Source organism: Hyperoodon ampullatus, assembly GCF_949752795.1.
Source record: "Hyperoodon ampullatus genome assembly, chromosome: 5".
NCBI classification, from domain to species: domain Eukaryota; kingdom Metazoa; phylum Chordata; class Mammalia; order Artiodactyla; family Ziphiidae; genus Hyperoodon; species Hyperoodon ampullatus.
Genome location: NC_136918.1, coordinates 78,267,158 through 78,287,072, shown reverse-complemented (window position 1 = coordinate 78,287,072; position 19,915 = coordinate 78,267,158). Strand labels below are relative to the sequence as shown.

At 40.9% G+C, this 19,915-nt stretch overlaps 2 protein-coding genes across 2 annotated transcripts in view; one reads left to right on the top strand and one right to left on the bottom strand.

The window, feature by feature from the left end:
- HSPBAP1 (HSPB1 associated protein 1) overlaps positions 1-8,696 on the bottom strand; it is a gene marked incomplete at its 5' end in the record, with an annotated part of 61,405 nt that extends 52,709 nt beyond the window's left edge. Inside the window, one exon of the mRNA XM_079704671.1 lies at positions 8,639-8,696. Within this exon, the coding sequence (XP_079560797.1) occupies positions 8,639-8,696 (58 nt within the window). The remainder of the gene's footprint in view (positions 1-8,638) is intronic.
- A 1,525-nt stretch (positions 8,697-10,221) lies between these two features.
- Positions 10,222-19,915, top strand: part of SLC49A4 (solute carrier family 49 member 4) — a gene marked incomplete at its 3' end in the record, with an annotated part of 94,912 nt that continues 85,218 nt past the window's right edge. Inside the window, exons 1-2 of the mRNA XM_079704640.1 lie at positions 10,222-10,591; positions 19,372-19,465. Coding sequence (XP_079560766.1) covers positions 10,240-10,591; positions 19,372-19,465 — 446 coding nt within the window. The 5' untranslated portion in view covers positions 10,222-10,239. The remainder of the gene's footprint in view (positions 10,592-19,371; positions 19,466-19,915) is intronic.

Genomic DNA, 19,915 nt, shown 5'->3' with positions numbered 1-19,915 from the left:
CCATAACAGGAAATTAGCATATTTGCAGAATTTCAGGCCTATCAGTGAAATAAAACAATCAGCTGGTTGTGAGATAAAAGTAATTTGGGTTCTGATCGTTTAATCAACAATGAACTGGGCTATTAAATTAACAAATTTAAGTGTTACAATTTTCTTTAAAGAAGAATACAATCTACACTGTATTAATTAAATAGCCTAGGGATGCACCCAGTCATTCCATGCCAGGGATATTTGCAAAGAGCTATAAAAATTCTGAAGCAACCTCACAAGCCTTTAAAGAATAAATGTATTTAGGTCTAAACTTGCAGCAAGTAGCAATTTCTAATTAGATGACTTAGAAACTGCTGGAAAAAATGATTAGTGATCTAGGTGTTGCACAATAGTCTCTTCTCCCTCTAAATTTAGCATGTTATTCAGATGATTTATTACAGCTTTGGTAACAATTCCTTGGAGATGGTGAAACACCATCAAAAAGCAATTTACTTTTTTCTCAGTTAATTTTTTCTTTAATTAATGCAAAGGACAAGATAATTTGAAACCTAATTTCTCTGAATTTGCTAGCAATCTGGCTTCAGTCAATTAATATCTGGCTTGGATTTGTATCTGAGATTTAGAATTTAAGACAAGAAATACCAAGTTTTCAGAATACACTCCTAATATTGATAGAATACAACAAAGATCCTGAAATTGAAATTAACTCGCTTCTCATGTCAGGTATAATTTTAATAACTATTAATTTTAAATTTAATAGTTTTATATTTTATTAAAAAATTTTCAGAAGGTGACATCAGAGTAAGCCTCAAATTACAATGCAGAGACTCACCACAGTGACACAGTATGAACAAAAAATTGGGTCCTAGCATTGGGAGCTAATTTATTTCTAAATATATACAGGTGAGCCTATGATGGCCTTCATCAATCTGATGACTACTGTATATACACACAAGGGTCATCTACCATCTGGAATGGTAGATATCAGCGTAAAAAATAATGAACATTTTAGACCAGGTCAGAAAAACGCTGATGGAATTATACAAGTACTACTTAACAAAATGACTGTGTTCAGACTGAAGACTGAATGGTAAAACTTACACCAAAGATGATTTTAATTTTATAGTCACTATTTTAAAATGTCAATACGAACTAAGAAAATTCTGCTGCTGATGAACTGTCATAAACCCTTTGAATTTCAAGATCTAGAAGGTGGTGCCGACGAAGAAACCACAAAGTGTTGAGGCTGTGTTGACATGACCTTGCCAATACCAATGCTTGGCGTGGTAGTGAACACCCAACCAGGTTCAGGCTGGGGACCGGAGACAGTTACATGCTGGACATTTACCATCCTCTTCCCATTTTCTTACACTTGTAACTCTTGCCCAGTTAACCCAGAAAATTGTCTTCTCCTCCTCACTTTAATCCATTTATGAACCAGAAAATGACGCATAGTGCTTGTAAGTTCCTAAACCTAAAGCAAGAAAAGTAAATCTATATTTTAAGTGAAGTTAATACTCGAAAGATTCGTGCCTCAAAGACTGGAGCTCTTTAAAATGCTTCGAAGTACCTTCAAAATTTCTACCAAAATGTTTCCATTTCTTCAGCTTCCACTAAGTAAATTTTCCATAATTCAGAATAAACTGGTTATTTCATCTCTTTTCATCAAAAATATTCAACAGAAGAGTCTTGAAGAGGTATGTGGACACTCACATTCATAGTAGCACTATTCATAATAGCTAAAAGGTGGAAGCAACCCAAACATCCATTGACAGATGAAGGGATAAACAAAATGTTTATACATGCAGTGAAATATTATTCAGCCTTTAAATGGATGGAAATACTGTCACATGCTACAACATGGATGAACCTTGAGAACATTTTGCTACGTGTAAAAAGCCAGTTGCAGAAAGACAAATATGGTATTATTCTATTTACATGAGATACTAAAATAGTCAAATTCAAACAGAAAGTAGAATGGCAATTACCTGGGGCTGAGGAGAGAGAGAAAAGGGGAGTTATTTCCTGGGTACAGAGTTTCAGATTTGCAAGACAATAAAGGATCTGGAGATCTGTTTCACATTAATATGAATACACTTACTACTGAACAGTACTCTTAAAAATGGTTAGATGATAAATTTTATGTTGTTTTTTTGTCACAATTTAAAAAATACTGAACAGTTCTGTTTTTCTAATATTATTGTTATCAAATATGAAATACCTTAGCTACATGTGAATTACACATGTGTTCTAGCATGAGAATTTTTTAATTTTTAAGATCACACAGGCTTGTGTTTTTCTTCAAACTTCTCTGCCTCCTCCTGCCCTTTTAAAAAATGAGAACAAGAATGACATGGAGAGTATGGCACCTCTAACTGAAAAGGAATAAATCCAGTTATGAAGGGTCAGCTGTATAGGAAACTCAAGTCCATATAACTCTGGAATCAGATATTTCCTTGGGCAGGACTGGAAGAACAGTTAGAAAGGATGCATCCTTCTCTTCACCAAGACATAAACTTGGCTATAATTAAAACTATGAGATTAGGGGTAGGGGATTAAGAGATACAACTGCTATGTATAAAATAGATAAGCAACAAGGATATATTGTACAGCACAGAGAATTATAGCCATTTTTTGTAATAACTTTTTAAAAAATTAATTTATTTTATTTATTTTTTACTTTTTGGCTGCATTGTGTCTTCATTGCTGCGCGCAGGCTTTCTCTAGTTGTGGTGAGTGGGTACTACTCTTCATTGGGGTGCACGGGCTTCTCACTGCGGTGGCTTCTCTTGTTGCGGGGCACGGCTCTAGGGGCGTGGACTTCAGTAGTTGTGGCACGTGGGCTCAGTAGTTCTGGCTTGCGGGCTCTAGAACGCAGGCTCAGTAGTTGCAGCGCACGGGCTTAGTCACTCCGCAGAATGTGGGATCTTCCTGGACCAGGGTTCAAACCCCTATCCTCTGCATTGGCAGGTGGATTCTTAACCACTGCGCCACCAGGGAACCTCTATCTTGTAATAACTTTTAATGGAGTATAATCTGTTAAAATGATGAATCATGTTGTACACCTAAAACTAATATAATATATATCAACTATACTTCAATTTAAAAAATTAATCAGAAAAAAATTTTAAACTATCAGAGCCCAATGGAAACAAATACTGTCTCAGTCTGAAAGACAGATTCAAAGTATTGATTTTTAATTTCACTGAAATGCTTCGACCAATGTATGATCCTAGAGGTAACATCTCACATTCAGAATTCGAGTTGATTCTTAACAGTAAGTAGTTTCATGTTTGTTTAAGTCCATTTTTTTAAGAGTAGTTTTGGGTCTAAAACGAAATTAGGAGGAAGTACAGAAAGTTCCCATATACCTCCTCCCCTCATACATGCATGGCCTCCGCATTATCACCAGAATGGTACATTTTTCACCAAAGATGAACCTAAACTGGCCCATCATAATCACCCAATGTCCACAGTGTATCTTAGGGTCTACTCTCGGTGTTGTGTAGTCTATGGATTTGAAAAGTTTAATGACATATATCCACCACTGCAATATCCTACGAAGTATTTTCACTGTCCCCCAAATCCTCTGTGCTCTGCTTATTCATGTTTGTTTTTAATAATTTCCAAGCTGTTACTTCAGACCAAAAAAATAACACATCCTTGTGGTACATATACATACAATGGAATTTTATTCGGCCATAAAAAAAAGAGAAATTTTGCTATTTGCAACAACATGGATGGATCTATTGGGTATTATGCCAAGTCAGACAGAGGAAGATAAATACCATATGATTTTACTTAATGTGGAATCAAAACAAACAAACAAGCAAACAAAACAAAAACAGACTCATAAACACAGAGCACAAACAGGTGGTTTTGCCAGAAGGGAGGAAGGTGTGAGTGGGGGAAAAAAGGTGAAGGAGAGATTAAGAGGTACAAACCTCCAGTTATGAAATAAATAAGCCATGACAACGATATAATATACAGCATAAGGAACCTGGTCCATAATATTGCAATACCTTTGTATGAGGCAGATGGTTACTAGTCTTATTGTGCTGATCATTTCATAATGCATGCAAATGTCAAATCACTATGTAATATACGCGAAAATAATATATTGTATGTCAACTGTACTTCAGTTAAAAAAAAAATCACATCCTTGAAAGCAAACCCGTTACTTTGCTATCCCTAGAGCTTAGCATAGGGCTTGGCATAAACTAACACCAAATAAATGTTTTCTGAATTCACAGCTCATTTTTAACAATGCATAAAACTTTACCAAGATTAACCATTTGTTTTCTCCACCTTTGTAAAATGAACTACTGAGCATGCTCACAGCAGTCTCAAAACAAAGGGATCAGTTCCACGATTTCATGCTCACCTCCACTGGTTCCCTCTCCAGCTCCCGATCAAACTATTCGCCACTAATTGACTCCTAATCACCCCTGTCCCAACAGCAACTTGACAAAGCTTCTTCACTCTCAAATCCCCAATACCTCTCTCCACTCCCTCACTCAGGGTGGTGCCTTACCCTGTTCTTCTGAGAAAAGTGAAACCCACGACTTCCTTCTTCTTCACTTCAACGTTCTGGTCCACCCTGCTCCTCTCTGGTCTCCAAGGACATAATCTTCCTCCTTTCAGCTGTGTACCCTGCACATTCCACTCCAGTAGCACCAGTCTGTCTCCTCGCTTTTTTCCCCACCCTCTGCCCCCTATGTGCCTTGGGCTTTTCTCCACTCACTTCCACTCCTGGCCTCTCCTCGCCAGAAACAACTTCTTCCATTCATTTCCATATCCAAACTACAGTTGTCCCTCAGCATCCGAGGGGGACCAGTTCCAGGACCCCCGAGGATACCAGAACTCTTGAGCGCTCAAGTCCTTTAGAGTGGGCCTGTGGGACCTGAGGCTGCGTGCAGAGTGAGGACTGTACACCAAACCTTCAAATTACTCGCAGAAGCACAGACCAATCCAATTTGTATTCATTCTTTCTCCTCTCACACCCAAAGCATGTAATGTGTGTAATATTTACAGCCCATCTAACTGCCTCCTGCCGTGAGAATATGTATTATACTACAAGTCTTTTAATCTGTGTTCTTTTCCCCCAAAGTATATTTATAGGCTATTTTACAGCAAGAACTGTCTTCAACCTCACTGCACAAAAGAGTCTCCTGTTCATAGTGTACATTCAAATATTTTTTGATAATGGAGTGGTAATAATTTGCTCAAAAATTAACTTTTCTATGACACCCACAATATTCGTTACTATACTAAACATAGTGAAACTTTCACATGCATTTATTTAATGTATGTATTTTTCTTACCCTTTATTCACATAAGCCTTATCTAATTTAAAGCAAAGTCTTCTCTTCCAGTAGGATTTTGCCCATTTAACTTACTTTGTAATGGTAATAAGCAGTCACCCCAAAGTGGTTTTTCTGGGGAGGATGACAGTTTAAAATAGGGTTGAAAGTTCCACAGATAGGATTTGGAGAATCCTTTAATTCAAAAATTTGAAGTCACCTGCAAAAATGTGTACGCATGCTATATTGTTCAGGGGAGCAAATCCATACTTTCATCAGTCCTCCTTAGGACTTCAAGATTAAGAATCACCAGTTTCCGGGCCTCCCTGGTGGCGCAGTGGTTGAGAGTCCGCCTGCCGATGCAGGGGATACGGGTTCGTGCCCCGGTCTGGGAGGATCCCATATGCCGCGGAGCGGCTGGGCCCGTGAGCCATGGCTGCTGAGCCTGCGCATCCGGAGCCTGTGCTCCGCAACGGGGGAGGCCACAACAGTGAGAGGCCCGCATACCACAAAAAAAAAAAAAAAAAAAAAAAAAAAAAGAATCACCAGTTTCCTCAAAAAGTTAAATATGGAATTACCACATAGCCCAACAATTCCACTCTTAGATATATGCCCAAGAGAAGCTGAATACATATGTTCCTACAGAAACTTGTAAACAAATGTCCTTAGCAGCATTATTCACAGCAGCCCCAAAGTGGAAACCCAATGCCCACTGATGAATAGATAAACAAAATATGGCATATCCGTACTACAGAATATTATTCAGCCACAGAAAGTAGTGAAGTACTGGTACATGTTACAACATAGATGAACCTTGAAAACATTATGCTGTGTGAAAGAAGCCAGACACAAAAAGCCACATATTGTATGATTCCATTCACATGAAATGCCCAGAACAGGCAAATTCATAGAGACAGTAGATCAGTGATGGCCAGGGAATGGAGAGAGGGTGAATGGGGAGTGACTGCTAATGGGAACCAGGTTTCTTTTTGGTGTGATGAAAATGTTCTGGAATTATAATAGTGATGGCTGCACAACTTTGTGAACATACTAAAAAACATTTTAAAAGGGTGAATTTATGGTATTTGAATAAAGAATAAAAACCTCCTCTTCCCCGGCTACATGCATAACATCTTCTTTTGCATCATCCTCCCAAAACTAAATGCAATGCATTCACATTAAAACTCAACAGTGCTCCCAACCACCTCCTTCTTCTTCAGGTTCCTAATTTACATGTAGTTTCTCAGGCTGAAAAATTTCAGAGATATTTCCAATTTCTTTTCTCTCAGTTTCAACATCAGTCAGTCACCAATGCCAGCACTTTTTATTAACAATAAAGATGGTTACCATTATTGAATATGTAATTCCTGCCAGACATTTATGCTAGATGATCTACAAGTATCTTTAATTTTCACAATAGTTATGCACTTTAGAGAGGAGGATGCTGTGGCTAAGGGGGTTTAAGTACCTTGTCCTTCAGTCTTCTCCCTCCAAGCTATCCTCCACCCTTCAGCCGCAGTGATCTTCCTAAAACCAAATCTTATTGTGTTACTCCCCCATTACTCCCCCACCTAAAGCTCCTCAAAGGCTTCACACTGTCAGACTCCTTAACTTGGTATAAGATGCCCTTCAGGATTCCTGTCTCTTACATTCCTTACACCAGCTTCTTTCAGTTCCTGGACTATGCCATGCTCTTTCTCCTCCTGCCTCTGGACTTGGCACGGGGTTCTCTTATTCATTCACTCAACAAATATGTATTAAGTGCCCCCTAGGAGCCTGACATTGTATTTGCTGCTTGGGCAAACGTTGTGAATAACACAGATATATGTTCTGCCCTCAAGGTACTTAAGGTCTAAGGGAAGAAACGATAATAAACAAGTGATTACAGATTGTGATAAGTGAAATGAAGGAAGCAGGATGCTGTATTATAAAACATCTAGGGTTAAGGGTCAGGGGAAAACTACGATGACTGTTTTAGATAGGTTAATCTGGTAAGGTCTCAGGTGGTGACATACCTTAAAATCTGAAGACTAAGAAGCCAGTTATGTGAAAAGCAGGTAAGAGCAGAGGGGGTGATGAGTGACAAGAGATGCTCCTGGAGACATCAGCAGAACCCAGACCAAGGATTGTTGTAGGCCGTGGTTAGGAGTTTGGATTTTAACCTAAGTTCTTAGTGCAATGGATTTCACTGAAGAATTTTGAGTAAGAGAGTGTCACTTTTTGCCACTGAATGGAGAAGGGATTGGAGGAGCACAAGAAAGGAAACGGGGACACATGGTCTGAAGATACAGTAGTGGTTTAGGTGAGAAATGTGGATGATTTAGACAAAGGTGTGATAGAGAAGGAGGAAAAAAGTAGACCGATTAGATGCAGAGTTGACCTGACGTGCAAAGTCATCAGCTGGAAGTGAGGAAGAGATGAAGAGAGGATGTAAAGAGTTTGGGGAATTGTCATTGGGGAAAGAAAGTAAGGTTACTATAGAAACAGAGGATCAGAAGGATCTCGGGCCCATACTGAGTGAATACTCAAGAGGCTGACCATTTTCATTTTATAATGTCATCAATTTGCCCAGGACTTTTTCAGTGTGCACTACTAATAGTATTCACGTTACCAGGCATTAGCCATTCTTTTTCCTTTCTAGGCCCCTCTACTCAACCGGGAAAAGGCATTGTTATATACAATCAAAAGTCTCTGGATCCCATGGCAGTACCCAGAACAGTGCCAGGCACGGAGCAATCATTCAATAAATGCTAACAGGGATCTCAGGCTCACCGGCCTTCAAACTTCATCCGTTCTCTAAAGAAGAATTCCACTGAAATCATACTCCTGTTCACAAAAGTCCCAGATATCTCCACTTATCTCAAGAGTGGTTCAATCCACTGTAACAGTCACAACACCCTCATGTGTGAAACAGCACTGGCAGAATGGAGGGATACTGGACCTATACGATGATCAAAAATCTGGGTGCTAGGGCTTCCCTGGTGGCGCAGTGGTTCAGAGTCCGCCTGCCGATGCAGGGGACACGGGTTCGTGCCCTGGTCCGGGAAGATCCCACATGCCGCGGATCGGCTGGGCCCGTGAGCCATGGCCGCTGAGCCTGCGCGTCCGGAGCCTGTGCTCCGCAACGGGAGAGGCCACAACAGTGAGAGGCCCGCGTACCGCAAAAAAAAAAAAAAAAAAAAAATCTGGGTGCTACTATTTGAAAAAATCCACGGTCACTAGAAAGCAAATAGTTTTCCTCATAGCTTACTGCAGGGCCGAAGAGCCAAACGGCCACATGAGAAGTGCCAAGAGTCAGTTGGCACAGGGTTGTACTCACGGTCTGAGTTCTGCCTAGCACCTACCTTCTTCCTCTCCAGATTCAGAGTCCTCATTAGTGATCGCACCGGAGTCTGCTGCCATGGAGATCACTACACGGGCCCCACCCGAACCCAAAAGTGAAGTGGAGCGGGAGCCGGGTCAGAGAAAGGCCAAAACCCGGGGTCTGAAGCCGCAGCACAGAAAAGAGTCGCAGCGCTTGCTACCGGGCTCTTCCGGAAGCGACACGCGCCTGAAAGTCACGTGACGGGCACTGGGCGGGGCCCCGCGGTTTATTTTGATTCTTGAGTGGTGGAAATGTAAGCACGTGGTCGCGGTTGTGATGCTTTTTACTTTCCCCAGACCGTAATCGTCTTCCGGTGTAGACTTTTCTTGGCTTCTTTTCTGGTTTTCCTCAAGTCCTTTCTTTTCGCCTTGGCGCTTTCTTCCTCCCAACAGTACTGGAGTTTTAGGGAATGGTTTGCTTTTCTGTGGGGCTCGGAGCAGTGGAAAGTGGCTCTGCGTTTGCTTACTCGGCAGTCGCTCTTAGCCTTGGATATCAGGAGAGCTCACGCTTCTCTTCCCCTTCTGTTCCCGACTCTCTTGCCCTTCTGGCAGCAAAATGATCCACCTGGTTTTCGTGCCTACCGGGCAATGTGAACCTCAGGCACATGTTCTTTAATTGAGTTGCCTGTGACTCATTTCCCGACCAAAACAAACCAAATCGCTTGACTTAGGTTTTCAAGGACACTAACCGACAGCTGTCAGGCTTTTGGATTTGTATATCAAAATAACCGGTTGCTTGGTCAAGAGATCGACAACTCCACTCTTCTCATTTACTCTTCATGTAGTCAAAATCATAATAACTGGAGATGAATCTAGGTCATTTGGGGGCAAAAATCTTCCAGCTTTAATCAAAATATCTTTATTGCTCTTCTGTTAATAACAGGCAAAAGAGTAGAAAGAGATCTATATCGTATATATACATGAATGAAATTGACTCTTTTAAAATTTCCTCATTGGGTATGTAAAGCACACAAAAAATGGCTGATTAAACAAGGCTGTACTTACTGTACATAAAAAACAAATGATTTTCATGCGGCAATCCTCTAGGTTCCCTACTACGCCTAAATTTTATCCTATCCCTCTCTAATTTATGAAGTTGTAAAACCAACAGAAATGAGAATAAACCCAATATAGAAGCAAGCAATATATGGCTTAAGTGACTGGAGATCTCCGAGTTGTTTATTAGGCACAGGACGTAAACTTGGACACTTCCCCCAGCAATCCCGGGTTCCTAGCCCAGCCTCCAGTACTACAGCCCCTCCGGGAGTTTCCTTTTCCTGGGGCTCAGCGGCGCTCCTCCCTGCCTTCCCAATTCCTCCCGGTCCCCGCTCTGGGACACCGGCTCCACTCCCTCTTTCGCCGAGGTTTCCTCTCCACCACCCGGCGAGAGGCTAGCCCGGCTCCCTCACCCCAGCCCCCTCCTCGCCCGTCGCACCTGCCCCGCCTCCCGAACCGGAGCCGGCTCGCGTGGCGCAGGCGCAGCAACGCGGCCGCGAGGCCGAGGGCGACTAAGGCAACATCGGCCTCCACGTTCTCTGACAGTATCCGCACTGGGCAGCGGCCCCGCGGGCCGCGCGTCGTAATGGGCTCGGGCTGGAGCAGCGAGGAGGAGCGGCAACCGCTGCTGGGACCCGGGCTCGGGCCTGCGCCGGGGGCTGCTTGGAGAAGCAGGGAGGAGGCGGCGGCGGCGGCGGCGGCGCTGCCCGCGGCAGCCCCGAGTCCCGGGAGGGTGTACGGGCGCCGCTGGCTCGTGCTGCTGCTCTTTTCGCTGCTGGGGTTCGTGCAGGGCCTGGTCTGGAACACCTGGGGCCCCATCCAGAACTCGGCGCGCCAGGCCTACGGCTTCTCTAGCTGGGACATCGCGCTCCTCGTGCTCTGGGGGCCCATCGGCTTCATGCCCTGCTTCGCGTTCATGTGGCTCCTGGACAAGAGAGGTGAGGGGGTCCCGGGAGCGCCGGCCGGCGATGTTACTCCTGGGGAGCCACCTCCCTCGGCTTCGTTTTAGGGGTTGTGTGAGGTGACCGAATGTTGCTGGCATCCCATTCCTGACTAGGAACACTCTGTCCCCAAAGCGACAAATGAGGGAAGGCTTTTTTGTAGATACTGTGTTTTCATCAAGGCCAATTATGCAACAGCAGGGATTAAGCGATCTCTAAATGTTCAAGTTTTTGCATATTTGGACATCAGAGCATCCCCGTGCACGTGCTATGTGTGTTTTTTACACCTGACAAAAATGACTGATGCTTTGACTTCAAAGGGATTTGGGGATTTTGAGGGTGAAAGGTCAGAAAATAGACTGATGATGCTCAGATACAAGGAAGTAATGAGCTGGCTTTGCATAATAGATGACTCAAGCCCAGGGAAGAGCTGTTGGGGAACTCGGATCTGACGCTTTGGTTTCTGGAAAATGGTTCTGGAAAATGGTGCACAGCAGCTTTAAAGTGTGTGTATGTGACTAGGTGCAAGTGTCAGTTGAGATTTTTAACTCTCAGATGAAGCTTGCAGATGAATGAAGACTCTTTTCATAGAGAATACTCTGGACAGACATCTCACTTTACCACTTGCCAGTATGATTCTGTGAGGAGAAAAAAAGGTCATAGGATTGAATGATTAGGCATTGAATTACACCACACAAGTATGGGTAAATGATTCATGATCAATGTGATGTAGCTGCTAAAAAGTGCAGGACAGTTTTGGGCACAGAAGTGTAGTATCTAAAACAAGAGAAATAGTTTGAAATGCTCTATTCTAGTGTTCAGTTCTGAGCGTTAATTTTTAGAAGGCCATGGGCAAACTGGAGAGCTTTAAAAGTTGTGTGACAAGAATGTAAAGGATGTAAAAATCTTAATGTGTCAGATGAAAGGAATTGGGTGTGCCAAGCTTCAAAAAGAAACTTGAGGCAGAATATAAATATGTGAAGACCAAGTAAATGAGGAATTAGGCTTAATGTGCATAGTTCTAGAAGGAAGAACTAAACTGAGTCAAGTTACAAAGGGCTGTAACTCAGAGATACAGGGAAGAACCTTCTAACAATGAAAGTGTCCAGCCCTGGAAGGTGTGGAACTTCCAGGTAGAGCAAGTACTTAGGCAGAGATATGTGCTAGATGCTGAGGAAGGGTTTCTTGTACTGAATGGAAGTTTTCTTTGTTTGGATTTGTTTGTTTTTAAACTAAATTTAGACTTTATTTGGATTTCACCAGTTTTTCCACTAGTGTCTTTTTTTTTTTTTTTTTCCTGTTCCGTTCCAAGATTCAGTCGAGGGTCCCAAATTGCATTTAGTTGTTATTTCTTGTTAATCTCCTTCAATCTGTGACAGTTCCTCTGTCATTCCTTACAAGGTTGGATAACTTAAGGGGAAATGCTATTTTATTGTTTCTTTTTATTAACTTTTTATCAGGAGCATTTTTCAATATTATTCCCTAAATTTAGCCAACCTTGTTTTTATGGTACAAAAATGTTAATTTTATCCTTTTCATTATAATTATATCTACTATCCATGGCCAGATAAATTAGGGACTACCTATTCTCTTTATAAAATAAGTTACTTTAGGAGTTCTTTCAGAGTTTCTATGACTATATGGTGAATTCTATTTTATGTTTTCTGTTGGTTAGAGCAACAAAAAATAAATTTAAAATTCTCTCACTTAGGAAGTGGTTTCCTTTTCAGTAGGAGAAAGCCAGTTTCCTTCCATATGTTGGCTGTCCTGCTGCATATGTCCTATTTGCATACATAAAAGTAAGTTCCTGGTATCCCTGGGTACTAAAGTATCTTTCTCCCTAGAGAATAGGTCTGGTCTTCCTGCTGCCATGGGTCCACCCAACTTAGTAGAAGACCAGTTATCTTTCTGAAATTGGTTTTGTACCCTCTCAGTCCTTTTCATTTTCCAGCAAGGAGATAAAAGGGGACTACCTAGTGAGATAATAGGAGACCAAAAGTGAGTGTGCCCTAGAAGCTTAGTGAAGAAAATTTCAACAAGGAGATAACACCTAAATTGGTGCCAAGCTCTAGGGAGATAGCCCTCATGGAGCCTACATTCTAGTGAGGAGATCCAGGCAAAAACAACAATAAAATTAAATATTTAGTGTGTCAGATGGTGATAAATGTTTTAGAGAAAAATGAAGCAAGGCAAGGGAGAAAGGGGATGTGATTGGGTGATACTCTCTCTAGACTGTTAGGGAAGGACTTCCTGATAATGTGTGTTTGAGCAGAGACCTGAGGGAAAAAGGAAACCTACCTTGTCAATTCTGGACAGGACTGTTTTGGACAAAGACAAAGGTCTTAAACTTGTTTGGCATATTCGAGAAAGAGCAATGAGGCTTCTGTGGCTGAGTTGAGCCATAAGGGAAACCACAGTAGAAGGTGAGGCCAGAGAGGTGGTGAGAGGCTGAAATCATGCAGGGCCTCCTAGGTCACTGTAAGGATGCTGGCTTGAAGGAGTGAGGAGGGCTCACTCCACTGGAAGGTTTGAGCAGAAGAGTAAAATGATGACTCTGCTATTGTCTTGAGAACAAGAGCCAGAGCAGGGAGACTGGTTGGGAGGCTGTTGGAACAGCTCAGATGGGGCTGATGCTGACTTCCAACTGGGGTGATAGTAGTGAAGGATTTGGGTATTGTTGATGGATAGGCAGAGGTGGAGTGTGAGAAAAGGGGAAGATTTAAGATGTTTCTCAACTTTTTTAGCATTAGTAATTGGGAGAACCAAGCTGCAGTTTACTGAGATGTAGAAGATTGTGGAAGGAGCATTTGGGGGTAGATGGCATGCAGATCAGGAATTTGAAATGCCTATTAGATATAGGACAAGCTAAACTGTCAGTTTATTCCTTGAGCAATAAATTTGGGATTTGTCAACCTATAATGGTATTTAGAGTCTTGGAGCTGAGTGAGATCACCTGTGGAGAGGGATCTTGCTTCAGAAGAAGACTGAGCCCAGGGGCATTCCAACATTCAGAGCTTGGGAAGATAAGGAAGAACCAGCTAGTGAGGACTGAGAGTAGAGCCTTGGGTTTAGCAACATGGAAATCTTTGGTATCCTTTAAAAGAATGGTCTCACTGGAGTGGTGGGGGTGAGTTCACGAGTGTAGACATTATGTCAAACACACTGTAAAGGGAAGCAGAGAAATGAGGGAGTAACCAGGGGGAATCTGGCTACTGAGAAAGTATTTTTAAAGATAAGAGAGAAAGAAAAAAAAGAGAGAAAAAAAAAAGATAAGAGATACTAAAGCATATCTCTGGAATGCAGTATCCTAATGGATCCAATAGAAAGGGAGAAATTGACAATGCTGGAGGGAAGGGGAAGAACTGCTGTAGCCATGCCCTTGACTAAGCAAAATGGGATGCAGTCCTCCAGAGTACAAGTAGACAGGTTGGCCTTAGATAGAGGTGTCGACAGCTACTTCTTCAGTAGCAACAGAAGAAAAGGTAGAGTGTATAGACATGGATGCACATGGTTGGTGGTAGGAGCTTGTGGGAGTTATCTTTGTTTACAGTTCACAGAAAATAGAAAGCAAAATTACCACCTGACAGCGAGGATAGGAAAACAATTCTTGGAAGATTGAGGAGACACGATAAGTTGTAGTACTAGTTCCTAGGAAAGGAGAGAACACACAGACTAGAAAATTGTAGTGGGATTGTTGGGCAGCTCAGAGGGCCTCCTTTAAGTGACTGGGCATTAATTTCAAGTGAGACCAATCAGCATGGCCGTTTGTTTTCCTCCAGCCTGTTCTGTTGGGCAAGCACAGGCATGGGCAGAGTTGGCAGAGAGAGAGATCACCAGAGTTGCGGTTTGCCAGGTGTGTAGGACTAAGAAAGTGCAGGCCATGAGTAGAGGATTATGTAGAGAGTGATACAACAATGGACCACGGAATCTAAACTGGGTAAAGAAGAAAAGGAAACACCTGAGGTAGATGAGGAAAAGTAGTAGGCTCCAAAATTGGCAATGGATGAAGAATTTAGAGTACTAGAAGGAATGAGTGGAAGGAGAGGAGGTCATGGTTGAAGAATGGGACGCTTGAAATTGGGATTATGTCGTGGATGCAATTACGGTAAAGATAAGGTCAGAGTATAACAAAGAGAGTGGACAACCGAGGTAGGGTAGAGGGCATGATTGTGGAATAAGAAGTCAGGGGAATGAGAGAGCAGGATATTGAAAGGATCATATCTGGTATTGAACTCACCAGATTCATGAAAGAAGTAGCGTCCCCAGGAGTAATAACGAGCCGAAACAGTTTCAAGCCATGAGGGCGAATGACGTGGAGGCAGGTATGTGGTTGTCTGCAGACAACTGCAGCAGGGAGTGGTGAGTATGACAGTCAGATAGAATTGGATCAAAGGCTGTTCTGGCCATGATGGATTAACAGGAACTGGATTTATCCTTCCATCTTAAACAACTAAAAACAGAAAACAAAATCAAAGTATATGAAACAGTGGTTTTCAGACATTGGACAAAAGGTAGAGCAGGTCAGTGATCCTTACAGTTACTTCACACAGAGATCTGTAGTTCAAACAGAGCCCCACAGTTTTCCCAAGTCGAGGAGACAGTTGAGAAGTCTTAAGAGGCCACCATAGCTAGAATTCTTAGGATAGAGTACCAGAGAGGAAAAGTGTTCACAGAGAGAGAGAGTTCTAGATCTGCAGGGAGCTCCTCTTGAGTTTTCAGCTGAGCACTGATTAGCAGTTACACATGAAGAAACTACTTAAGTCTGAGAAAAGGACTATGAAAAAGGAACAGGCAGAAAAATTCTTGAAGTTCACATAGGCTGGGAATTGTTCACATTCCCAATAGCCAGAATGGGAAAACCTCATAATACACAGGAGGTTTGGTTGAATACTCAGAAGGATGTTGCCTCGGCAGTAAAGACAAACAGAGCTCTAAACTAAAGGCTGCTCTGGTTCCACCTAATAAGGCTTAAAAGTACTGCTTGAACAGATTAAAAATAACTGTATCCCAGAACATTGTTCAAAAATATTTAAAGGAGTTGAAAAAAAAACTCCATCACCCAACAAAATTCAGAATTCCTGACATCTAAATCAGAAATTACCAAGCGTGCAAAGAAGGAGGAAAATACAACACATAAAGAGGAGAAAAAGCAATCAGTAGAACAGACCAAGAAATGGCACAGATGATAGAATTAATAGACAGGGACATCAAAGCAGCTACTGTGAAAAATATACTGCATATATTCAAGAAGACAGAACAAAGCATGTTAAGGAGAGACATGGAAGACATAAAAAGTCCAACATTAAATTTCTGGAGATGAAGATGTAATCTGTGTCTGAGACCAAAAAAATACACTGGACAGGATTTAAGAGCAGATTAGACATTGTAGAAGAAAAGATTAGCAAACTTTAACATGTAGTAATAAATACTATCCAAAGTGGAACACAGGAAAGAAAACCAAAAAACCACAGGTATCAGGGAGCTGGACAGTTTTAAGTGGCCTAATATACATATTAGAGTCCCAGTTGAGAAGAGATTGGTAAAGGGAGAGAGCATGGATTGAGATAAAATGGGGAGGAAAAATTGAAGAAATAATGGCAGAAAAATTTCCACATTTGATGATATCCATAAACCCAGAAATCTAAGAAATTCAGGAATCCAGTTTGAGGAAACAGCATGAAGAAAAAAACCACACCAAGCAAATCTCAGCATGCATAACACTACAACAAGGCACATCATAATCATAGTGCTTAAACCAGAGGAAGTCAAAGCATTGAGAGAAGCCTGGGAGCTTTAGGGGGGAGGGAGTCACAGTGATCTGGAAGGGGCTGGGGAAGCACTGCCCTCAGGGAAGAGGTTTCAGAGTAGTAAAAAGGTGAAGACAGTGAAGAGCTTGAAAATATAGGGATTCTACTGATCCGCTGATTCTGAGTGCTCCAGGAGTCACAGTGGAAAGATCTGGGGAGTTGAGGTGCTGGCAGTGATGAGGTTGGATTTGGTTATGCATGAAGCCCTGTTGGGATGAGGATGACCTGTGTATCTTGGGTCTCTTGTGACCAGTGTGAACAGGAAAAGCAGGCATGATGTGGTTAGTCCTCCTGGTGTCCAAGGCAGATCGGGGTGGCGAGGCCAGGCTGTAGCTGTTGGGGTAGGGACTGGTGGTCTTGCCAGGCACAAGCAGAGCTTCACTCCAGCTGGTGGAAGTGTGGGGCCTGGGCAGGGTGGTTTTACCAGATCAACCTCATTTCCGTGCATCTACTACACATGGTTTGTGTCGTGGGGTGTTTTTTTGCTTTTGGGGTTTTTTTTTTTTTGCCATCGTGTTTTTAGGCACCGATTGTGGAGACTCTCTTCCTGTACCCAGTAGGTTCCTGGCATAAGGAGTTATCTCATCCATTGGAAGGGGGCTTCCTGGAGAGTCTGGATGCCATATTTGAGTAGAATTTATTTTTATTTTCAATCATGTTTGGTTTTCTGAAATTATTCCTGCACCTTTCATCAGATGGTTTTTGCACTCACATCCTAGTACTGTAATCACTTGGGATCTATTTATATGAAGGTCCTAGATGTCTCATAAGCATATTTTCCTGGGGTCCTCATACCTCTCCTTCCCAAAGTCAGTTGTTATCTTTTTGATTACATGGAACTGCAGAGTCCTGCCTTGTCAAGATCCAAATGATATCAAGAAAGCATTCTATTCAAAACTGAGCAGCAGCTGAGGTGGATTAAGTAATACTTGGCAACAATTAAAAGTAAGCAAGCCACAAGTTGTACCTGCAAGGTTGCTTTATAATAATCAGCTTTTCACAACTTCTTTATTCTTAAAAGTTTGTATTAGCTGTTATATTGTCATATGTTTGATAAAAGTCATAATTGAGTAGAAAAGTGTGCTAGCTTTCAGCAGTTGTAATAGGAAACCTAGTTATTTGGACCGTAAGGCCATAAACAGTGTCCCACTGCCCACTTGGTGGCTGTTTACCTTAATTACAAACCAAATATTAGAAAAAAATAAACATCATGTAGAATGTAAGCCTTATAATCCCAAATCTATAAAATTTTATCTCATAGGGCACCCAGTATAACCTTATAAGAACAACGTTTTGCAAGTTTAGGATATTTATGACCATGAATGTTCTTTTTATTAATTACACTCTATTTCCTGTGGCTATAATGTGGTTTTAAAATCTGTGTTCTGTTAGTAGACACAGTAAATGAGCAGTATGTATGCATTACTTGTTCCTCAGAAGCACAGTTTTCTACCAGATTACTTCTGCCAAATTATATTAATCATATTCAGATCATATAAAGCTCAGTTCATATCACAAATTACCCTCAGTGTAGCGTGTGTGTGCCTGATCTGAATCTCAAGTTTATTTTCCTTGCTGTGTTTAATCTGCATAATTATAGTTTTGTTGACTTCCAATTTCCTTCAAGCAGAGAAGCCCTTTGAAAACCAAAGATTTAACCGTCTCCCCCTGCCAAAAAAAAGAAAGATCTGAAAAACAAAAAAGAAAATTTGCATTAAATAGTCTATTCACTGTGAAATGGTTTCAAGGAGGTGCTGAGTTTGGAAAAAATTGTAAGAAATGTTGCCACCTTTGCCACATACTCAGTGTAAGCCACCTCTGTGACTGCTACAAGCAGTAAGGCAGCATTGATTTAGTAATAGAAACGTGTAGCATTCCAACAGTAGGAAGATGTAGTCCTGTTATATTATTCTGCCATAGATAGACTATTGTGTCTATTTTTGGTTACCTGAGTTTTTTTTCACATTCTATTTTTAATTTTTTAATTTTTTTTAAACATCTTTATTGGAGTATAATTGCTTTATAATGGTGTGTTAGTTTCTGCTTTATAACAAAGTGAATCAGCTATACATATATATACATCCCCATATCCCCTCTCTCTTGCGTCTCCCTCCCACCCTCCCTGTCCCACCCCGCTAGGTGGACACAAAGCACAGAGCTGATCTCCCTGTGCTATGTGGCTACTTCCCACTAGCTATCTATTTTACATGTGGTTACCTTGTTTTTATATTTTATACTCTCTTTTGCCCTGTTATCCATGTAACCGACCATTGGTGCACATTTTCAAAATAATTGATTGTATTTGGAATACAAAGGGAAAAGCTATCTGATCCGCATTATCTAAAACCCTAAACCATGCTTTTTTTTTTAACAGCATCATTCTATAAGTTGAAACCCATCCAATAAATCAAGAAAAATTAAAAGACTATTATTGTATTAATAATCAGAGGGTTCTAATGGACCATCTCCTAAGACCCTATAACAAACTTGTTCTCATTATAAGATAAAAGAAGTAATTGGCCACTTGTCATTTTTTGAGAAAATTTAAAGCATTCTATCCTCTTAAAAAACTTTTTAGGGGCAGTTTAGAATTTTTTTATTAACAGGTTACATTTGAAAATTAGAAATTTTATATTTGAGATATAAAACTAAAATGCCTTGTCTTTTAAAATTATTTTCTATATTTTTTATTGTTATATCTGAACAAAGCATTCTAGCCATTCATTTTGAAAAACCGGAGCTAATAGAACTTTTTCCTCTATCCTCGATGTGATCATTCAAGTTTTCTATTAAAGTTAGAATCATTTCATTTTCAGCATGAGAGTTTTTTCCCCCCCATAATGGGAGTTATAGAGAAAAGCTGTATTAGAATATAATACCAGTATGACTGAGTAAAAAATCTTTGTTCTTAACATTGACTTACTTGAAAAGAAAATAGAAAATAATCCAGATATTTTTGTTTCCTTTTAGGTCTTCGGATAACTGTGCTTCTGACATCCTTCCTTATGGTTTTGGGAACTGGTCTAAGATGCATACCTATATCAGACTTAATGCTTAAAAGAAGGTAAATCATATAAATAACTTAAAATTTTGTCTCCACATTTTTCTCTTTTGTTATGAGTATATTATATATGTTTGGTTATAAGCTGTTAGTAAACAGTTCCATTATTAAGATCAGTAGAGGGTCATATTTATAGTAGCATTTTTTTTCCTGACATGATTAATTTAGTGGGCATTTATTAGTTGGAAGACACTATACTAGTTGTTGTGTAAATAAATAGAGAACAAGTTAATCTTCATGCTATCTGGGAGCTATAACCATGGGAAAATAATAGTATAACATAAGGAAGAATAATGTAGTTAATGCCATAGAAGATTTATAAAATTGCCCCAAGAGACTAAGGTAAGTTTTGGCTGAGGATCTCAAAAGGAAGGGCTCATGAAGAATTTGATAATTAAAGTAAGCATTGAAGGATAAGTAGAATTTTGATAACTACAGTTAGGGGAATGATAT